Consider the following 15958-nt stretch of genomic DNA (forward strand, 5'->3'; position numbering starts at 1 on the left):
AATGGGTAACTATTGGTCAGGGTTCGGCCTAAAAAATTTTAAGTATTGCAAATTGGAGAACTTCAAAAGAACGCTTTTAATTAATCATGCTTTTCTCCACAGAACTTTCTAAATTCAGTACTTTCCATAAACCAGCCTAAAACGGCAAGATCAGTGGGAAAAACAACTGATCTGTAAAGCTTAAGGCGAAAACTGAAGTCATTCTTTAAGTTGAAGTAATATACGAAATCATTTAGAAAAAAAAAATACATTTATTTAAAAAGCACTGGTACAGTTGAAGCAAATATACCAAACATCACACTCGGCAGACTTTCAGCAGTCCTTATCTTTAAGGACAATTTCCGATTAACACTAGTGGCGTGGAGTCTACGAAAAAATTATACTGTAATCACATAACCGGTACCAAACAATTTCATTTTGAAACAAATTAAACAAAGGCTCATGTCACTGAGGTCAATCCAGTACAAAGATCATTTCCATTCAACCAGACATGATTTTAAACGTGCGCATCAAGTATAAATGCATAGCTATGTTCAGAGTACAGTACGCTGAAGAACCTGGAGGCCTGTCTACAGTAGCTTTTTTTTTTTACATTTGTAAAAACCATTTAAAAAGCTAACCAAAAAAAAAAGTTATTTATATATATAAAAAAAAAAAAAAAAAAAAAAAAGCATTTACACAATTTTCTATACAAAATATACAATGGTAAATTGCATCTTCTTTTTTAATCAAGTGAAGAATTCACACCAAGTATACCAAAACACCTGCATTCATGCTTCACACTGATTCAGAGAACTATATAAACGACTCGTGCAAACATCCCCAGCTTCCATCAGGCCCTTATACGAGAAGTCTCGTAAAGATTAGTGTAAACTGCAGCCCCTGGATAAAAATAAAAAGCCTTTTTAATGACTTGAGAGGCTAATGGATGACTGGGTGAATAAATAGAACCGATAGTTTGTTAACCTGGACCTTTTCAGTAGTGAATGAATGAACTGCACAATTAGATGGACCTTAAACTGGGAACCAGCAGAGCACCAGAGAATCATTCTGCAGCTTAATATACACAATACACAGTAACACCAGTTTCCTTTACATCTCAGATCTGTTACTTTCATTGTAATCTCAGGAACAAAAAGCATGTCTCATCAGGAAAATCAGAAAAAAAAACTCAGAGGAAAACACTCCTCTAAATCCATGCCAGTGGGTAACATGTGCCCCTCAGTACCCAATCAGCATCAAGTGTGCACTTAGTGCACATTTTCAATGTGAGTATTGACTATAGATATAAAGACTATATTAGGTCTACATCTATGAATCTAACACACCATCAGTGAGTAAACGATCATTTCAGACCAGTGATGTTGATGTTCTCATTTATCTAAAAAAAGAAATGCATTAGCTGGAGATCTGTGTTTTTAATTCAACCGCCAGCAAACAGTTGTGACCAGTTTTCCTGACAGCTGAATATCAGGGAGCCAGAAAGATAAATAGCGACCAGAGGCCCAGTTGTTAGGTTGAGTTCAGGAGAAAGCAGGCAGCAGAGTGGCTGAGGCTTCACCCCCAGTTATGATAGAGATAGAAGCATCCGAACAACAGGTTGGCCGTCAGACTCGTCAGTAGAATCCCAGGCAGGATGAAATATTTCACAATACCTGTGGGGAAAAAAAAAGAAAAAAGAAAATGTTATTTACAAATAACATTTTCAACAACAAATATTCACATAAATGATACAGGCCTCTACAGTTAAAAAAATACTAATATTTTACATTTGCTGTATTTTTCTATAAAACCTGAATATGAATGAAGTATGATGGGAGATGTGCATTAATGAAGCATGCAGCAATGTGTTTTTGGCCGGTGGGGGCAGTGTGCATAACGCTTAACAGATCTCAGTAAAAAGCTTTACTTTTTTTCACAAAAACTATTTGTCAACCTAAGAGCCTGCATGTTTCTCATTATCAATGCTTTAATAAGACAAACATTATGATTTTTGCATTTTAATTATATTCATGCTCATCATAGTTTAATTTCCATTATAAAGATTAGAAAAGAAAACAATAAAAGGTGAAAAGAATAAAGGCAGCTAAAAGCAGAGCTTAAAGTTGCATTACAGAAATAATATGCACAGACCACCAAACTAAGGGTTTACTGTAAAACACGAGGCTAGCTGTGAGCCTCCAGATTTATATAGTGAGGAGGAGGAAGTACAACAGCAGCTTACAGACTTATAAAAAAATGGCAACAAACCAAGAAATGTATGAGCGCTCAGCCCCCTCTCCCTGTATTTTTAATTACAGTGACAAACTCGTCACAAAAAACAAAAACTGTGGCATCACTTAGGTGGACATTCCGTTTTCCTCTTAAGTTCTGAATGGGATGATTCCTACATAAACAAGAGATACGGGGGCAATTGTGCAAAACAGAGCAGCAGTGAATAGAAGAAGCTGAAAGTCTCACTTTTCTATAAATAATATGCGTTTTTGTTGCAAATGTGCAACAAACACTTGGTGTAAATTGCCGAGATAACGTGCATTCCCCCAGGGCCAGTTATAGCACATTGACTGTGGACCTAGGAACCTTTGGCAAGCTCTTGTGTTATCCTTGACTTCTAAAAGGTTTCTTTGATAATAAAATATTTCCATCATAATTGTGCTTAATATAAAGACTCATTTAATTTTGTCGACATACATCTGTAACATCATTCCTGTTCCTCCTGCTTATAAGTGAACTGCCTACCTTTTGGGGGAGTGAAGCTCTCAGGAGTTTGTGTCGTTGTGCCAACCTGGCAGGCAGAGGAACCTGAGGAGCTGCTTTGTTTCTCCTCTTCTTCTATCACACTTCCATCTTTCATTAAGGAACTTAAATCTGCAAAGTAATCACATCAAATTACCTAAAAACCACAATCCAAGGCACTTTCACAATGAAGCAAACAACTATGTTACAGAGGCACTTAGGCTTGATGTTTAATGCTGCCATCTAGTGGTGGTGCGCACCTCCTACAGCTTTCAGTCCAGATCAACCGTAGCTGCTTACCATTTTGACTTTGGAAAGGAGACATGTCTCTGGAGCGGCAGCTGCTGTAAATCGAAGGAGTCGGCTCCATGTAGAACGGAAATGAGGACAAAGGGGGAGAAACCATCTTTGGATCTGATTCACGAGAAAAAAGGCGGAGCTTCTGGCCAGTGATGTTAAGGCGGGCTGGACTAATGAGAGGACGGCGCTGTCTGGCTGAACCGGAGCTGGATGTAACCGACCCGGCCAATGAAGGAGTAGGAGAGGGAACTGGGGATGAGGGACGGCTCCCAGATTTCAAAGAGAAGTAATCTGAAGAAAACCAAAACGGTTAAAAATATAACTCATTCAGACTGTGGTGTGAAACAACCTGATAAATCATGTTTAATACCTGATGGTGGCGAGTCTTTGTATAGTGAGGCAGGTTTGCTACCACTAAACAGGTAACCAGAACCTGATAAGGAGAAAACACAAAATAAACAGTTAATAAACAAGAGAAACCTGAAAAGTATTTCTATTTGCTTAGAAAGAAAACAACTCTCATCGTGTTTCATCCTGAAAAGATCAACGCAATTTGAGAAAACCTGCATTAACACAATGAACACAGAGCAAAACCTCCACTAAACTGAACTCTGTTTTAAAGCCTTAAATGTTTTCAGTCTGAGGAGTCTCCATCGCCCTTAAAACCTCTATGGTTCAAACATCAACCAGGTTTAGAAGAGCTTTTAAAAGGATATCAGAAGTACAAACATCAAACGTCTACCTTATTCCATTACTTTTTGTCAACATATTGCTTCACTAGCAGAGGTAAATAAAGCTGGACTAAGACATTTAATATTATGTATATCCAAAAACATACATTTTTCAGACCAAAAACTACACAAACGCATATTAAACATTTTAGGCCTGAAATGTGAGCCGCAAAAATGTTCCACATTACTATGCCCTGGATTTTATTATTATTCTTTGGCATAAATGTAAATACAGTTTGTATCATTACATTTAAGTGGAAGGCTATAATCAGCTGGTTCAGCTCTTTTCCTTCTTTCTATATGCAGCTTTCAAACAGCATGATGTAATTACCTTTATATTGAAATAACACTAAAAGCTCAAAACCTCCAATTTTAGTTTGCAGTCATTTTTCTTTAGAATGTTGAAATTGTTTTATTAAACTCTAGAGCCATACCCAATTCCACAAGCCATTTAGAGTTGTTTTTTTAACCATTTATAGCTTTTTTTTTTTCATTTCTGCAGACTTAAAATATTTAAATCAAATAACTGACCAGTTGAAGCTTTGAGCCACATTATTGAAATGAATCCATAAAAAAAAAAACTACATAGAGCATATTCAAATCCAATTTTTCATCTCACACTGGAAAAACGATCTAGAAATAATAAAAAATGTCTTAAATTAAGTGTATTTACCCTTAATTTTTTTTGAAGGTAAAAGAGTTTGCATATGGAATGAGTATTTGTACTCTTAGAATAAGATATTTAGATAATATGCGCTTGAAATAAGAGAATGCAACTGTGTTTTCTTATTTTAAGTGTAAAATGTCTTGTTCCATTGGCAAAATGTCTTTTACCTCCTCAATCCAAGAACAAATGCACTTATTTTAAGAAAAAAAATGACTGATCTAGATTTAGATTTTTTCCAGTGCATGGTTACCTGTCCTGGTGAGGGAGGGAACTGTTCCGAGGCAGAGGGCTCTGCTGAGGCGCCCTGGCAGAGTGGAGGGGGAAGCTTTGCGCTCGCGTGGACTGCGCTGGCGGTTTATCAGCTCAGAAATGTTGGGGGGCGGGGCGAGGAAGAACGAGTCTGCCATGTCTGAAGGGTGTAAGGGAGCAGGCTGGCTGCTGAAGGGTGGACTTGCAGAGCTGTCTGCAAGGTATCTGCAACACAAAGGCAACGTAATGGTGTACTAGCTGGAAACAAGATAGGAACCAAACGGTGCTGCTACTGAGAAAATATTCTGCGCAGCATCAGTGAGGATATTCAGAGGTATAACAATACTGGATTTATAGTTAAAGATAATTTCCTTGTTAATAATACTGAGAAAAATATGTAGCCTGAGGCAAAGAGAGAAAACAATGAAATTCATCTACGGTAACGTTCCTGCAAAACAAATATATCTGAAAATGGAAACCATTCATTCAGCTTTGGCTTTACAAAAAACAAAAAAACTGAGAAAACACATAAAACAAAGATGGGAACTAATTCAAAAGGTGAGGAAGTAATAAAAAGTCATAGTTGGTATGAAAAGTTTTACATTCAAAGAGAAAAGAACAGGAGAAACAAGGACAGATGTGACATGTTAGATTAGAAAAAAATACCAGAAGCCGAGGGTTTATTGATTTGTTTATTAAAGTTCACAAGCAGTCCTACAAAAAGCTAAAAAATTAAAGCCTGGCATCAGGATTATACAAGTATCCCAAGCACAACAAACTCATCAGAAGCAACAACATAACAAATGCTTCCAGTTGATGTCGCCATAATACAGATCAAACTTTCGGAAAGTCTACCAGATTTCACAATCTGTTAAAAAACGCATCTATGGGTTCCTTTTCTTCATTTTATCACCAACACACATTACTGAAACGTTCAAAAATCACAATAACACACAGGAGTATAAATATCAGCTTAGTGAAAGGTGGCAATTAATACTGAAATACCACAAAGTCGATGTTTGTAGATCTCAGTGTAGTTTTAATGTAGTGATTACTATAAATGTTTCAATACAGTGCTTAAGTTTAATGCTTTATTTAGCAAAATCTAACACACAGCTTAGTACACTGATACAGAAATGTACTTAAAATACACAAAGTTAAATACTAAGGTGGTTTGATGAACATCACAGCATGGAAAACATGAGGACTAAACATTACAGACCAAACTTTGGCACAGCATGGAGAACCTGGGCAGGCTGTACTTTTACATAAACAATAATTCAAGTTAAACCCTTACAGAGTAATCAGCTTTTTATTCAGGGAGCCAAATAAGTTTGTTTTAGTCTGGTGGGTTTAAAAAAAACCCCTGCAGGATCAAAATAAACTATATTGCCAATCACATCACTAAATCTATGAACTGGACACTTCATTGGCACACATAGGTATAGTTTTTGTGTGGCGTTTTGACCTCCATCTTAACCCATTAGGCCTGAATGAATAAAATAAAAGTGATGTTGGCAGTATAGTGTAACTATGTTATGAATTGCATTACGAAAGGACTTTTAGGAAAAAAAGTTTATATATTTCACTTGGATTTTATGTTAGGCTGTAAGAAACAAATACCAAATGTGAAATGGATTTAAATTCAGCACCCTTTACTCAGGTGCCCTTAAATAAAATGCAGTAGAACCAGTCACCTCCTGAAGGCACCTGGATTAAAAGCCCATCTAACCCATCAGTATAAATACAGCTGTCAGTATTGATTAGAGTTAAGGAGGTTGATGGAATTAAAATGTTAAGGATTATTCTTCCCTTTCATAAATATGAACAGCTTAGTGTTGGTCAATCACATCAAATCCAAGTAAAATACTGTTTGTTGTAAAATGACAACAATTTGTTGAACAATATAAAAGGGTATGAATACTTCTATAAGGCAAATGTAGCAACAGATTCTGCATTGTCAGTGTACACTTCACTAAAATTACTTCAAAGCATCCAAGTTGTATCTGGATAAAAAAAAAAGTTACTCACAGTAATAAATATAGAAAAACTACCCTAGGGGTTGATAAATACTTCAAAATAAACTACTTTAATATAACAATGTTCACAGTCTGTCAATCAATGACACTCCTACCAGCTCTAGTTAATACTGCTCTAAAACAATCTGTGCAGTTAGTGAAACATTTAACATAATTTTCATTTAGTGTAAACGATATAAGTAAAGGGATTTGTGTGAATTGGTGTTAAGTTCATGCAAAGTTAGTATTTCTAATGCATTAACAGATAAAAAATGACGACTAAATGGTTTTTAGTATTGAACAAATGTTTCACGTCAAAATACTAAGAGCGAAACATAAACTAAAATGTTAGAGATCACACATAGAATTTTAAGTATATTTTTGTTTATACATCCCCCAAGTATTAGCCTGTTTAAATCATGAGTCAAATATCTTAGGATGCTCAGACATCACCTCTACCAACATGTCTACGTGACACGGTCTGTTGGCACTTACGTAAAGAACGCGGAAAGCAACACGGTAGCTGCCGCAGCTCTGGAGGCTAAAGCATAAGAAACCCATAAATGTGGGGACAAAAGCTATGTAACCATAACCTGGAGCAAAACAGTCTACATTTCTACAATTTACATATCATTTTTTAAACACAAAGCTTGCAATATTTTTTCCAAATCAGCTACCATTAGTATTAAAATGTTTATGCACAACCCTATACATAGCAAACACTTTCCGTTAATTAAAAGTTTTAAGGTGAAGATCGAGGATCCATTTAAAGAAATGCTAACACTGCTAACAGCAAAAAGCCAGAGGTTAGATCTGAACACAGAATCTGGCAAATAAAAAAGTTCAAAATGAGACCTAATGAAATTACAGACGCTATAGAACAGGGATGTTAAACTGGTTCAGAAAGGACGGCGTGGCTGCAGGTTTTCTTTCCAACCAAGCAATAGCACACCAGACTCCAGTCATCTCATCAAGTCATCATGTTAAGACTGGACTCACTTGATTGAACCGGGACTGGACTCCTAGCTACAGAGCTGTAGGAAAGTAACCCGGTTTGCCTGAATCAGGCGTTGTCATCATAACCTTTTGCCAACATGCTAGCTTGTGTTTCTTTACATTATAAAAACAAATTGCTATAAGGATTAAGCTAAATGAAAATCCTTCGGAACCATTTCCTCCTCCTAATGTCTTCAATGATCAACTTCAATCACAAAAAGGAGCATTTTTCAGACAGAATTAACAAACCCAAACAAACACTAATAATAAAACACTAATAATTATTTGGTTTTTCACAAAGATTTAGAAATGTTCTTTTTTTTAAGAATTATGTTCTTAGTCTACATTACTAACTAAACTATTACCTAAACACAAGACATCTCATCCAGAAATGATCTTGCCAAATGGAAGGTTAATTCAAACTGTTTCGAGAAGATTTTCTTCAGTATTACGTTTTTTAAGCATGTTTTTATACCCCCACCCCCCCTACTTTTTGTAGTCTAGTGTAGCTTTTCCCCTATAAACAGCACAAGGAACAAATTGACTCTTTGCAGGAAAAACATAAGCATTGTTCACTCTTTAAAGCTGATGCATCATCCACTCGTGATGAAAATGGTTCTTTTTAAACACCCAAACTCTTCTATTGTGCAGCAGCAGATGATTTTAGCAAAAGAGTCCACAACATTTTGCTTACTATTCATGCAATAGGATGAAGGTAGCGTTAATAAATAGATCAGTACATTCAAGAAACATTCAAACACTATTTTTCTAGAAACATAGAGAAGTTAATACTGGATAGGTACGTGATTACAATCGCTCAATACTTCAGCCTGACGTGATTTTTAGAAAGGCATAAAGCTTGGTTAGTCATGTTTTTATATTGATTAATAAATGAGTAAAGAAAAGATTACTCTCACAGAATGAATGTTGAAATGTTTGCCAAACATTTTCTTAGTAGCATACATTATAAATAGAAATGGATCTTTGTCTTTCATCTTACAGGTTATTTGGCCATGATAAAAATCTATGTCTACTTGAAAATATTTTACCCTCCTTCTGTAAAGAATTCACCACTTACATTTTTATAATGTCAGTTATTCTTAAAACAGCATACCAGGGAACAGAGAAAATGGACAGTGGAATAAAAGAAAAGACAAAACTGTAGATTTCCTCAAATAAAAACAGAGTCAGCTCCTGGAATCGATTTATATCAACTTTAAAGACTTATTGTTTTTATATTTATTTAGTGTCATAATTCCCTACATCCTATCATCTGAGATCAGTGTTCTGCCCTAAATAATATAATATAGCGCCTTTTAATGCAATTCACCCATCCATACACTAGGACTACAACTAATGATCAGTTGTTTTCTAATCGATTAATCTGTCAATTTTTTATTTGGATTCCAAATTGGATAGAACATTTCCTTAAAGAATATTTTTTACAGAATTTAACTAACTGATCGCTAAATTATGTAACTTTTTTTCATAATCGATTAATCTTATTGTTTCAGCCCTACCATGCAGATTCAAACATCGATGGTGAGCTGCTTTGTAGCCGTATCAATGTTTCTTGAATGCGCACGATTTAAACTGCCACTGTTGCCAATATTAAATGTCTTTAGGAGCTCAGATGCAGTAAAAGACGGCAAGTGTTGAAAATTTTGGATGTTTCAAAACAAGCTGGAAAATTTTGGCCCAAAACCAATCGATATGGATACCTCAAATTTGCACTTAAATATTCTCAGTTTAACATTTTTAGAGCTACAGCTAAAGATGACTCTACATATCGATTACTGTGTTGATAATGTTTAGGATTACTTTGATAGCAAAAGGTGCTTTATAAGACATTTTTAACTATTTTAAACCAGGTGAAGCTGAAACGGACACTTCTGTATTTCTGGAAATGATGGGTCAAGATTCATTGTTCTGGTTTGTCTCTCTTAAATCCACCAACAGTAAATCTTTTCTTTTCCCTCGAGGCTAATTGTGGGAAAACATTGACTGCAAGATGCACATAATTTCCAAATTAGTATCATTTTAAAAATCAATTTATAGATTTAAGTTTAAATAGCATTTGTTGTAAATGCTGCTCTTAAATCCATCCAGGTTTGAATTTGAAGATGTCTGGTTACTTCATCGCAAGAAATTATGACAACTCATTCTAACCACCACAAATGTCAGTTCATCATTCTTATAGTGAAAGCTTTTATATGAGGAAAACTGACCGCAGCTAAGTTAGATCTGGTTGCACAAAACACTCAGAGAAGACCACTTTTATACACTCAACATTCAACCACAATGTGAACACAGATTACTGCTCAGATTCTGACCTTCGATATCTGCCTCTTCGCTGGGCCGACGGTTTGTGAGTTGCAGCTGCAGCAGCGAGGCTGATGAGACAGCAGAGGGAGATGCTAGCAAGCTTTACTGTTTCCATCCAGCTCGGACAATCCGCCAAGTAGCTCTCAGCCAGGTAGAGACACAGGACGACAAACCACAGAACAGAGGCCATAGCATCAATTCTTCTCAACCTGGAAAATAAGAAGAAATAGATATGTTTTTAGTGAAAAGAAAATATCCTATAATTAGAAAGAACAGTTAAAGATATGGTGTATGCTTACCGCATAGGTCCTGCTAAGAAAATAGCCGTAAGACAAGTCATGAGGCCAACAGACACCATCGCCAGCTGGTTGTCCCTCCCATGCTGCCAGACTAACTTGGCATTTTCGATGGCCTTATCTGGGATGAAATCCAGGAAACCCTGCCACACAGGAAAATCCGTGGTGCTATCATTATTGGCGGAGGATTCCTTGCTGGATTTTAGCTTTGGAGGAACGACGCCTCCACTTAAGGTCTCTGGCCCATTCTGGGATAGAGGCTGTTCTGGTATTTTATAGACAAAGGTAGCAAGGAGGAAAGAACAAATGAGGAAGGCAAGGACCCGTAGCAGTATGACACCCGCAGGTGAGGACTGAGAGTGGGAGCTCTGTGGGAAAGAAAACAGGGCTTTGTTTTTAATCGACGTTATAACACATGATTGGGAGAAAAACAAAAAAACAAAAACAAATGTTCTATACCATTTTTCTATGTTTGAATGCAATAGAGCTATGTCTACACTTTACGACATAATTAGATTATAATATTTGATTTAGCGGTTTGTTTTTTTACTGACCTTAACGAACCCGGGGTCTGATTCTCGGGAGCGCCGAAGCTGATGGTTTAGGAGCCTTGAACGAAGCTGGCGGTTTTGATATTTTATATAATATTCTACCGCTGTCTGACAAGGTCTGCATAACTTGTAGGTCTGCTCCAAGTGGTGCTTGTAGGCTTCAATTTCATCATCATAATTGTCCTACAAAAAGTGAAACAAAAGAGATTCAGAATAGATACCTCCTTGAAGATCTGGGGCTTTAAACTAAGTTAAAGAAACAGGGAGCTTACATCATCCCTGGGAACATATGAAGCCAACTGTTTGATTTTTGCAGTCTGGTTATTATTGCACTTCCTGCACAGCAGCATTTGACAGTTTACAAACTGCAGAGTCTTGGGTGTCTCAGATGACGGGAGGCTTCCTGATACTCCATGATTAAGATGCTCCATGTACTGGGCTGGGATGGGTTTGTTGTAATCCCCATTCTTATAAAACAAACAAACACAAAATCATTAAATAAATATTGAATATCAATATATGTCAATATTATTATTAAAACTAAAGTATAAAATTACCTCTTGGAAGCCATTGTATTGGTCACAGTTGGGACAATCCCAACAGTTCCTGTTTCCATAAGGCACCACTGTGTTCTGATTGCAGAACCAGCAGTTTACATTTGCATAAGTGGGCTTCTTCCTGCAAGTTAGAAGCAAGTTTATGGTATTTATCAAACATCCTGATGCATAATCCATCACAAAATATCCCAGGGGCAGCATTTAAAAGTATGAAAGATTCAAAAAAAACTTAAATATTGATTGTTAGAGGTCACAAACTTGTTAAACGGTACAATTACAAAAAAATGACTGTTTAAGTCTTACCAATCCAGCTTCGTCATTTAAAATGGAAAGCTACAGAAAAGTGTGGGGATCTTTGAAGTTCTCTAAAGGTGCAGTGATTTTAAAGCAACAGCAATTACTAAGACTGAAGGCTCTTGGCCTTAAAATGTAGAAACTCAGTTGTATGATAACATTTCTAGTTGTAAAAGGAAAATCAGTCCTTATATGTTCACTAAAGAAATGCCACCTGTCACTTATTTTAGGATCAACCAATACACCACTCAATGGGGGAAGACTGGCACAGTCTTATCAGTCAATATCGGTTTCGACCAACTATCAAATCTGCAATAATCTCTGTTATGTCGGAAATAATAAAAGTTGTATTGGGACATCCATATAAAAAAAATACAACAATATATATAAGAAATTGTTGGTGAAAAAAGGCTGGATCTGAGAATGTCCAGATAATATTAGGCATTAATTGATGTATTCAAAGGATCAAACAGTTTACTTGAAACCTTTATTATAAAAGAAAACAGCAGGTATTAGTAATAATGAATGTTTTCATTATAAAATCTCAGTCATACAGGATATTGGTGGGAGTTTGCTTATGAGTCCACATTGTCAGTAATAAACTTCGACATTAAAATGCTAATTTGCCCAAACCCCATCATCCTTGTTGTAGCATTTTGCTGAACCACAGTTCATGACATCTCTACAGGAGTGTTTGTTAATACAGCTGATGGCAGCATTAGCACACAGGCTAACGTATGCTAGGAAAAAACTGATAAGATAAACGCGCCAAAATGCACTTCATTTCTTGACCAAGGAATATGTGTTATAAATGTTATAGTGTTTTCTTCTATAAAGGAGAAATGTTACACTCTACATCTAAACTGAAAATATTTTGCTAACCAGGCTAGCAGGCATATGACACTTGTTTAGTTGGGGGGGGGGACGGAGCGTTTACCTGGTGGCAATTTTGTAGATCAGCGCTCCGCCTGCTAGAAAGGCCGTAGCTCCGACTCCACCGTACATTAAATGTGGGTAATCAAACAGCAACATGTTAAACGTCTCCATTTTTAAACTCGTATCTGACCGTAGTGACTAAACTAGCGAAAAACACGGCGCGAGGACGCACGCGGTAAGCAAACCCTTTTTGTTCACGCCCCTGTATGGGTAGCGGAAGTGCGTAACGCTTGGGCGTTCCATTCAGTTCTTCTTCTTCTTTTTTTATGGCGATTGGCAAGTAACTTATTGATGTACATTACCGCCATCTACTGGAATGGAGTTTGGGCTGGGATGTTTTATATAAATTATTATATTCAGTTACTTACGTCAAAACATAATCTGCAAAGTTACAAAATTGGTCTTGTTAGTAGTAGTCCTCTTAATAAAAATATAACCGTTGGCAGAGGTAAAAACGTTCTCTCAGTGTTAAATGATGGGATTTATTGTGAAGTTAAAAAAGAAAAAAAATCACAAAACAGGACCAATAACTGTATTTTAGTTAAGCATCTTAAAATTTACATTTTGCTAATAAGATTACATTTACAAATATGTAGACTTTGTTCGGAAATTATACGTTTTACCAATTTTTTATTGGCAGTGTTCTTTAGTTTAGAATTTAGGACGACAAAAAAAAAAAAAAAAAAAAAAACAAACAAACAAAAAAAAAACCACACAATTCCGCTTTTTTATTTTTATTTATCAGTGTAACCCTCTAGCAATAAATAATAAAGAACCCGAAGCCAGTGGTTTCCTCTTCCCCATATCCTCCGCTCAGTTCGAGTCGCTTTCCTTTTTTTCCGAGGTACCCTAAATGCATCATGAAAGCCCTTTCCAGTGAGGTTGAGATTAATATTTTTAAATGTTTTACAGAATTGAAGCACCTCTATCGATATTTCCTACGTACAAAAAACAGTTTGAAGGAAGTTTGGAGTTTTTCTTTTGTTTGCTTGTTTCTATAATATAAATAAAACCAATAAAAAACAACAAAATTCGAGTCAAATATGGTTCCCTCTAGTGATGCAGGCCAGACAAAGCTAAGGCTTGCAGGCTAAAATCTTAAATTTAACCTCTATATTTTAATCTATTAATAATGTTCCGCAGTACAATAAAGGCATTGAGAATTAGCCTTAGCTAAAATGTTGTAGTGTGTGACATGATTCATGAAACATACTTGTCCCTATCAAATAAACGAATAATAAAAAAATTGAAACAACCAATGACAGCAAGTAATGCAAAAACTATTTTTTATTCAAACATTTTTTACACAATGAAACACTTCATTATGTAGGTTCTAAACGACTCAGTGCTTTACTGCCACTAACTGTAGCAGCTCGAGAATTAGAAAAATAAAAAATATATATAAATAAGGTATAGAAAAATGTAAAGCTTGTATTCAACATGTTTCTGTAAATGCAAAACATCTGAGAGAACAGAAAATATTTAGACCGATTAAGCTTTACAAAATATTTACCACCTCAACAGGAAAAAAAAGCCTGTAAATTAAATTTTATGTAATTAAGAAAAAACATAAATGAAATTAGTAACATTTACGTGCTTCAATTCAACCATCAAACAATGAACACCTGAATAAACAGCCTGAAATGGTGAAGCACATGAACTGATTGTCTCTGGTCAGCATGGCTGAAGTCCTTCACTGATCAGGGGAAATAAAACAGCCGCTCCTCCGCCTGCCGGGTGTAGGCGGTGAACTGCGGGTAGCTGCAGGCCACAGAGACGGCGCCTCCCCCCGGGCTCAGCGGCGGGGTCACCCCTCCATAAGGGTACCTGTTGTGAGGAACCAGCACAGGCGGGTGCTGGTGTTGGTACGTCCCGTACACGGAGTGTTGGAAGTGGGGCGGGCAGTAGGAGCTGCTGGGAACTCCTCGGGTGGTTCCAGGGACGATCTGCGGTGCAGGGTACCCGCTGGGATCCGGGAACCCCCAGGAGCCGCTGTAAGGCTGGAAGTAGAGCGGCTCTGGATAGTCCCCTGTCAGGTAGGGGAAGCTGGGGGGTCTGTAAGGTCTCCGCACCCTCCTCCGGCGCCGGTAGTTCCCCTTTTCAAACATCTCCTCAAACTCCGGGTCCAGCATCCAGTAGTTGCCCTTTCTGCCCTCTCCGCTGTCCCTGGGGACCTTGATGAAACAGTCATTGAGAGACAGATTGTGCCGTATGCTATTTTGCCATCCTTTCTTGTTCTTCTCATAGTAGGGAAACTTTGATATGATATAATTATAAATCCCGCTCAGCGTCTCCTTCTTCTCGTGGCTCTCTTTGATGGCCATAGCAATCAGAGCCACGTAGGAATAAGGTGGTTTCTGCAGCTGGTCGGTCCCCTCCTCAGGCTTCTGGGAGCCTGTTCCAGGAGAACAGGAGCTGGGATCCAGAGGCTGCATTCCCTGCTCTGCATCCATGGTTCAGGTGGATCAGCCTGTGCGCCTCTCTGCTGGAAGTGGAATGTCTGAATGGCGCAAATGTGCCAGGTGCATTCACCCCACCCACAGGTTCAAAATAAATGTAACAAGTGCCTTCTTTCATCTGGTAGGTTCCCACGCTGTTTACACCTTAATGTATGAGGCTAAGCAGAGGGTTTTTGGTTGAAGAGTGAAATCTTGAAAGAGAGATTTTTTTTCCCATGGTAAAATCTGACTACAGGTGGGCAGGGATGGTTCTTTTGATCTCAACTATTTAAAAAAAAATGCTGTTGCATCAATAATTTCTTGTTCTAAATATATGAGCACCATATATATATATATATATATATATATATATATATATATATATATATATATATATATATATATATATATATATTCACACACGTTTTGTTGCCTTTCAGTAGTTAAAAAAATACCTTCTATTTATTTAAAAGGATAAATAGAAAGACTGTTATATGAAAAATTTGTGACATTTATAGAAGTCAAGGATAACGTACACATTAGGGATCGGTTGTAATGGAAACGAGCTTGCCAAAGGTTCCTAGGTCCACACTCAATGTGTGATAACTGGCCCTGGGGGAATGCACGTTATCTCGGCAATTTATGTAATGCCAAGTGTTTGTTGCACATTTGCAACAAAAACGCAGATTATTTATAGAAAAGTGAGACTTTCAGCTTCTTCTATTCACTGCTGCTCTGTTTTGCACAATTGCCCCCGTATATATATATATATATTTAAAACAATCAATCCTACTAATCGTGATTAATCGATTATTGCTCTTATTGATTAATCGTTAACGATAGCTTAGAGACTCTAGTGTCTTT

At 36.9% G+C, this 15958-nt stretch overlaps 2 protein-coding genes across 2 annotated transcripts; both read right to left on the reverse strand.

The window, feature by feature from the left end:
- Positions 1–231: 231 nt before the first annotated feature.
- Positions 232–12878, reverse strand: tmem201 (transmembrane protein 201). Its single transcript, XM_038305979.1, has 11 exons — positions 12658–12878; positions 11427–11547; positions 11142–11336; positions 10873–11052; positions 10322–10686; positions 10031–10231; positions 4685–4908; positions 3407–3469; positions 3037–3327; positions 2740–2868; positions 232–1655 (listed from the first exon to the last, which is right to left on the reverse strand). The coding sequence occupies exons 1-11, from the start codon at positions 12765–12767 to the stop codon at positions 1558–1560; spliced, it is 1977 nt and encodes a 658-aa protein (XP_038161907.1). The 5' UTR covers positions 12768–12878; the 3' UTR covers positions 232–1557.
- Positions 12879–13935: 1057 nt separating this feature from the next.
- On the reverse strand, positions 13936–15255 carry foxl2l (forkhead box L2-like). The gene has a single exon (XM_038306004.1). The coding sequence runs from the start codon at positions 15107–15109 to the stop codon at positions 14357–14359; it is 753 nt and encodes a 250-aa protein (XP_038161932.1). The 5' UTR covers positions 15110–15255; the 3' UTR covers positions 13936–14356.
- Positions 15256–15958: the final 703 nt, after the last annotated feature.

This window comes from Cyprinodon tularosa, unplaced genomic scaffold, assembly GCF_016077235.1.
Source record: "Cyprinodon tularosa strain WSP-4 unplaced genomic scaffold, ASM1607723v1 ctg57, whole genome shotgun sequence".
Lineage (NCBI taxonomy): Eukaryota > Metazoa > Chordata > Actinopteri > Cyprinodontiformes > Cyprinodontidae > Cyprinodon > Cyprinodon tularosa.

Excerpts from the sequence above, each read along its gene's own strand:
- tmem201 (XM_038305979.1), bottom strand. The coding sequence starts at position 12,767 with ATGGAGACGTTTAACATGTTGCTGTTTGATTACCCACATTTAATGTAC. Across the intron at positions 11,548-12,657 it reads ATCTACAAAATTGCCACCAG|GAAGAAGCCCACTTATGCAA; the intron begins GTAAACGCTCCG and ends TCTAACTTGCAG. Across the intron at positions 1,656-2,739 it reads GAGCTTCACTCCCCCAAAAG|GTATTGTGAAATATTTCATC; the intron begins GTAGGCAGTTCA and ends TTTTCCCCACAG.
- foxl2l (XM_038306004.1), bottom strand. The coding sequence starts at position 15,109 with ATGGATGCAGAGCAGGGAATGCAGCCTCTGGATCCCAGCTCCTGTTCT.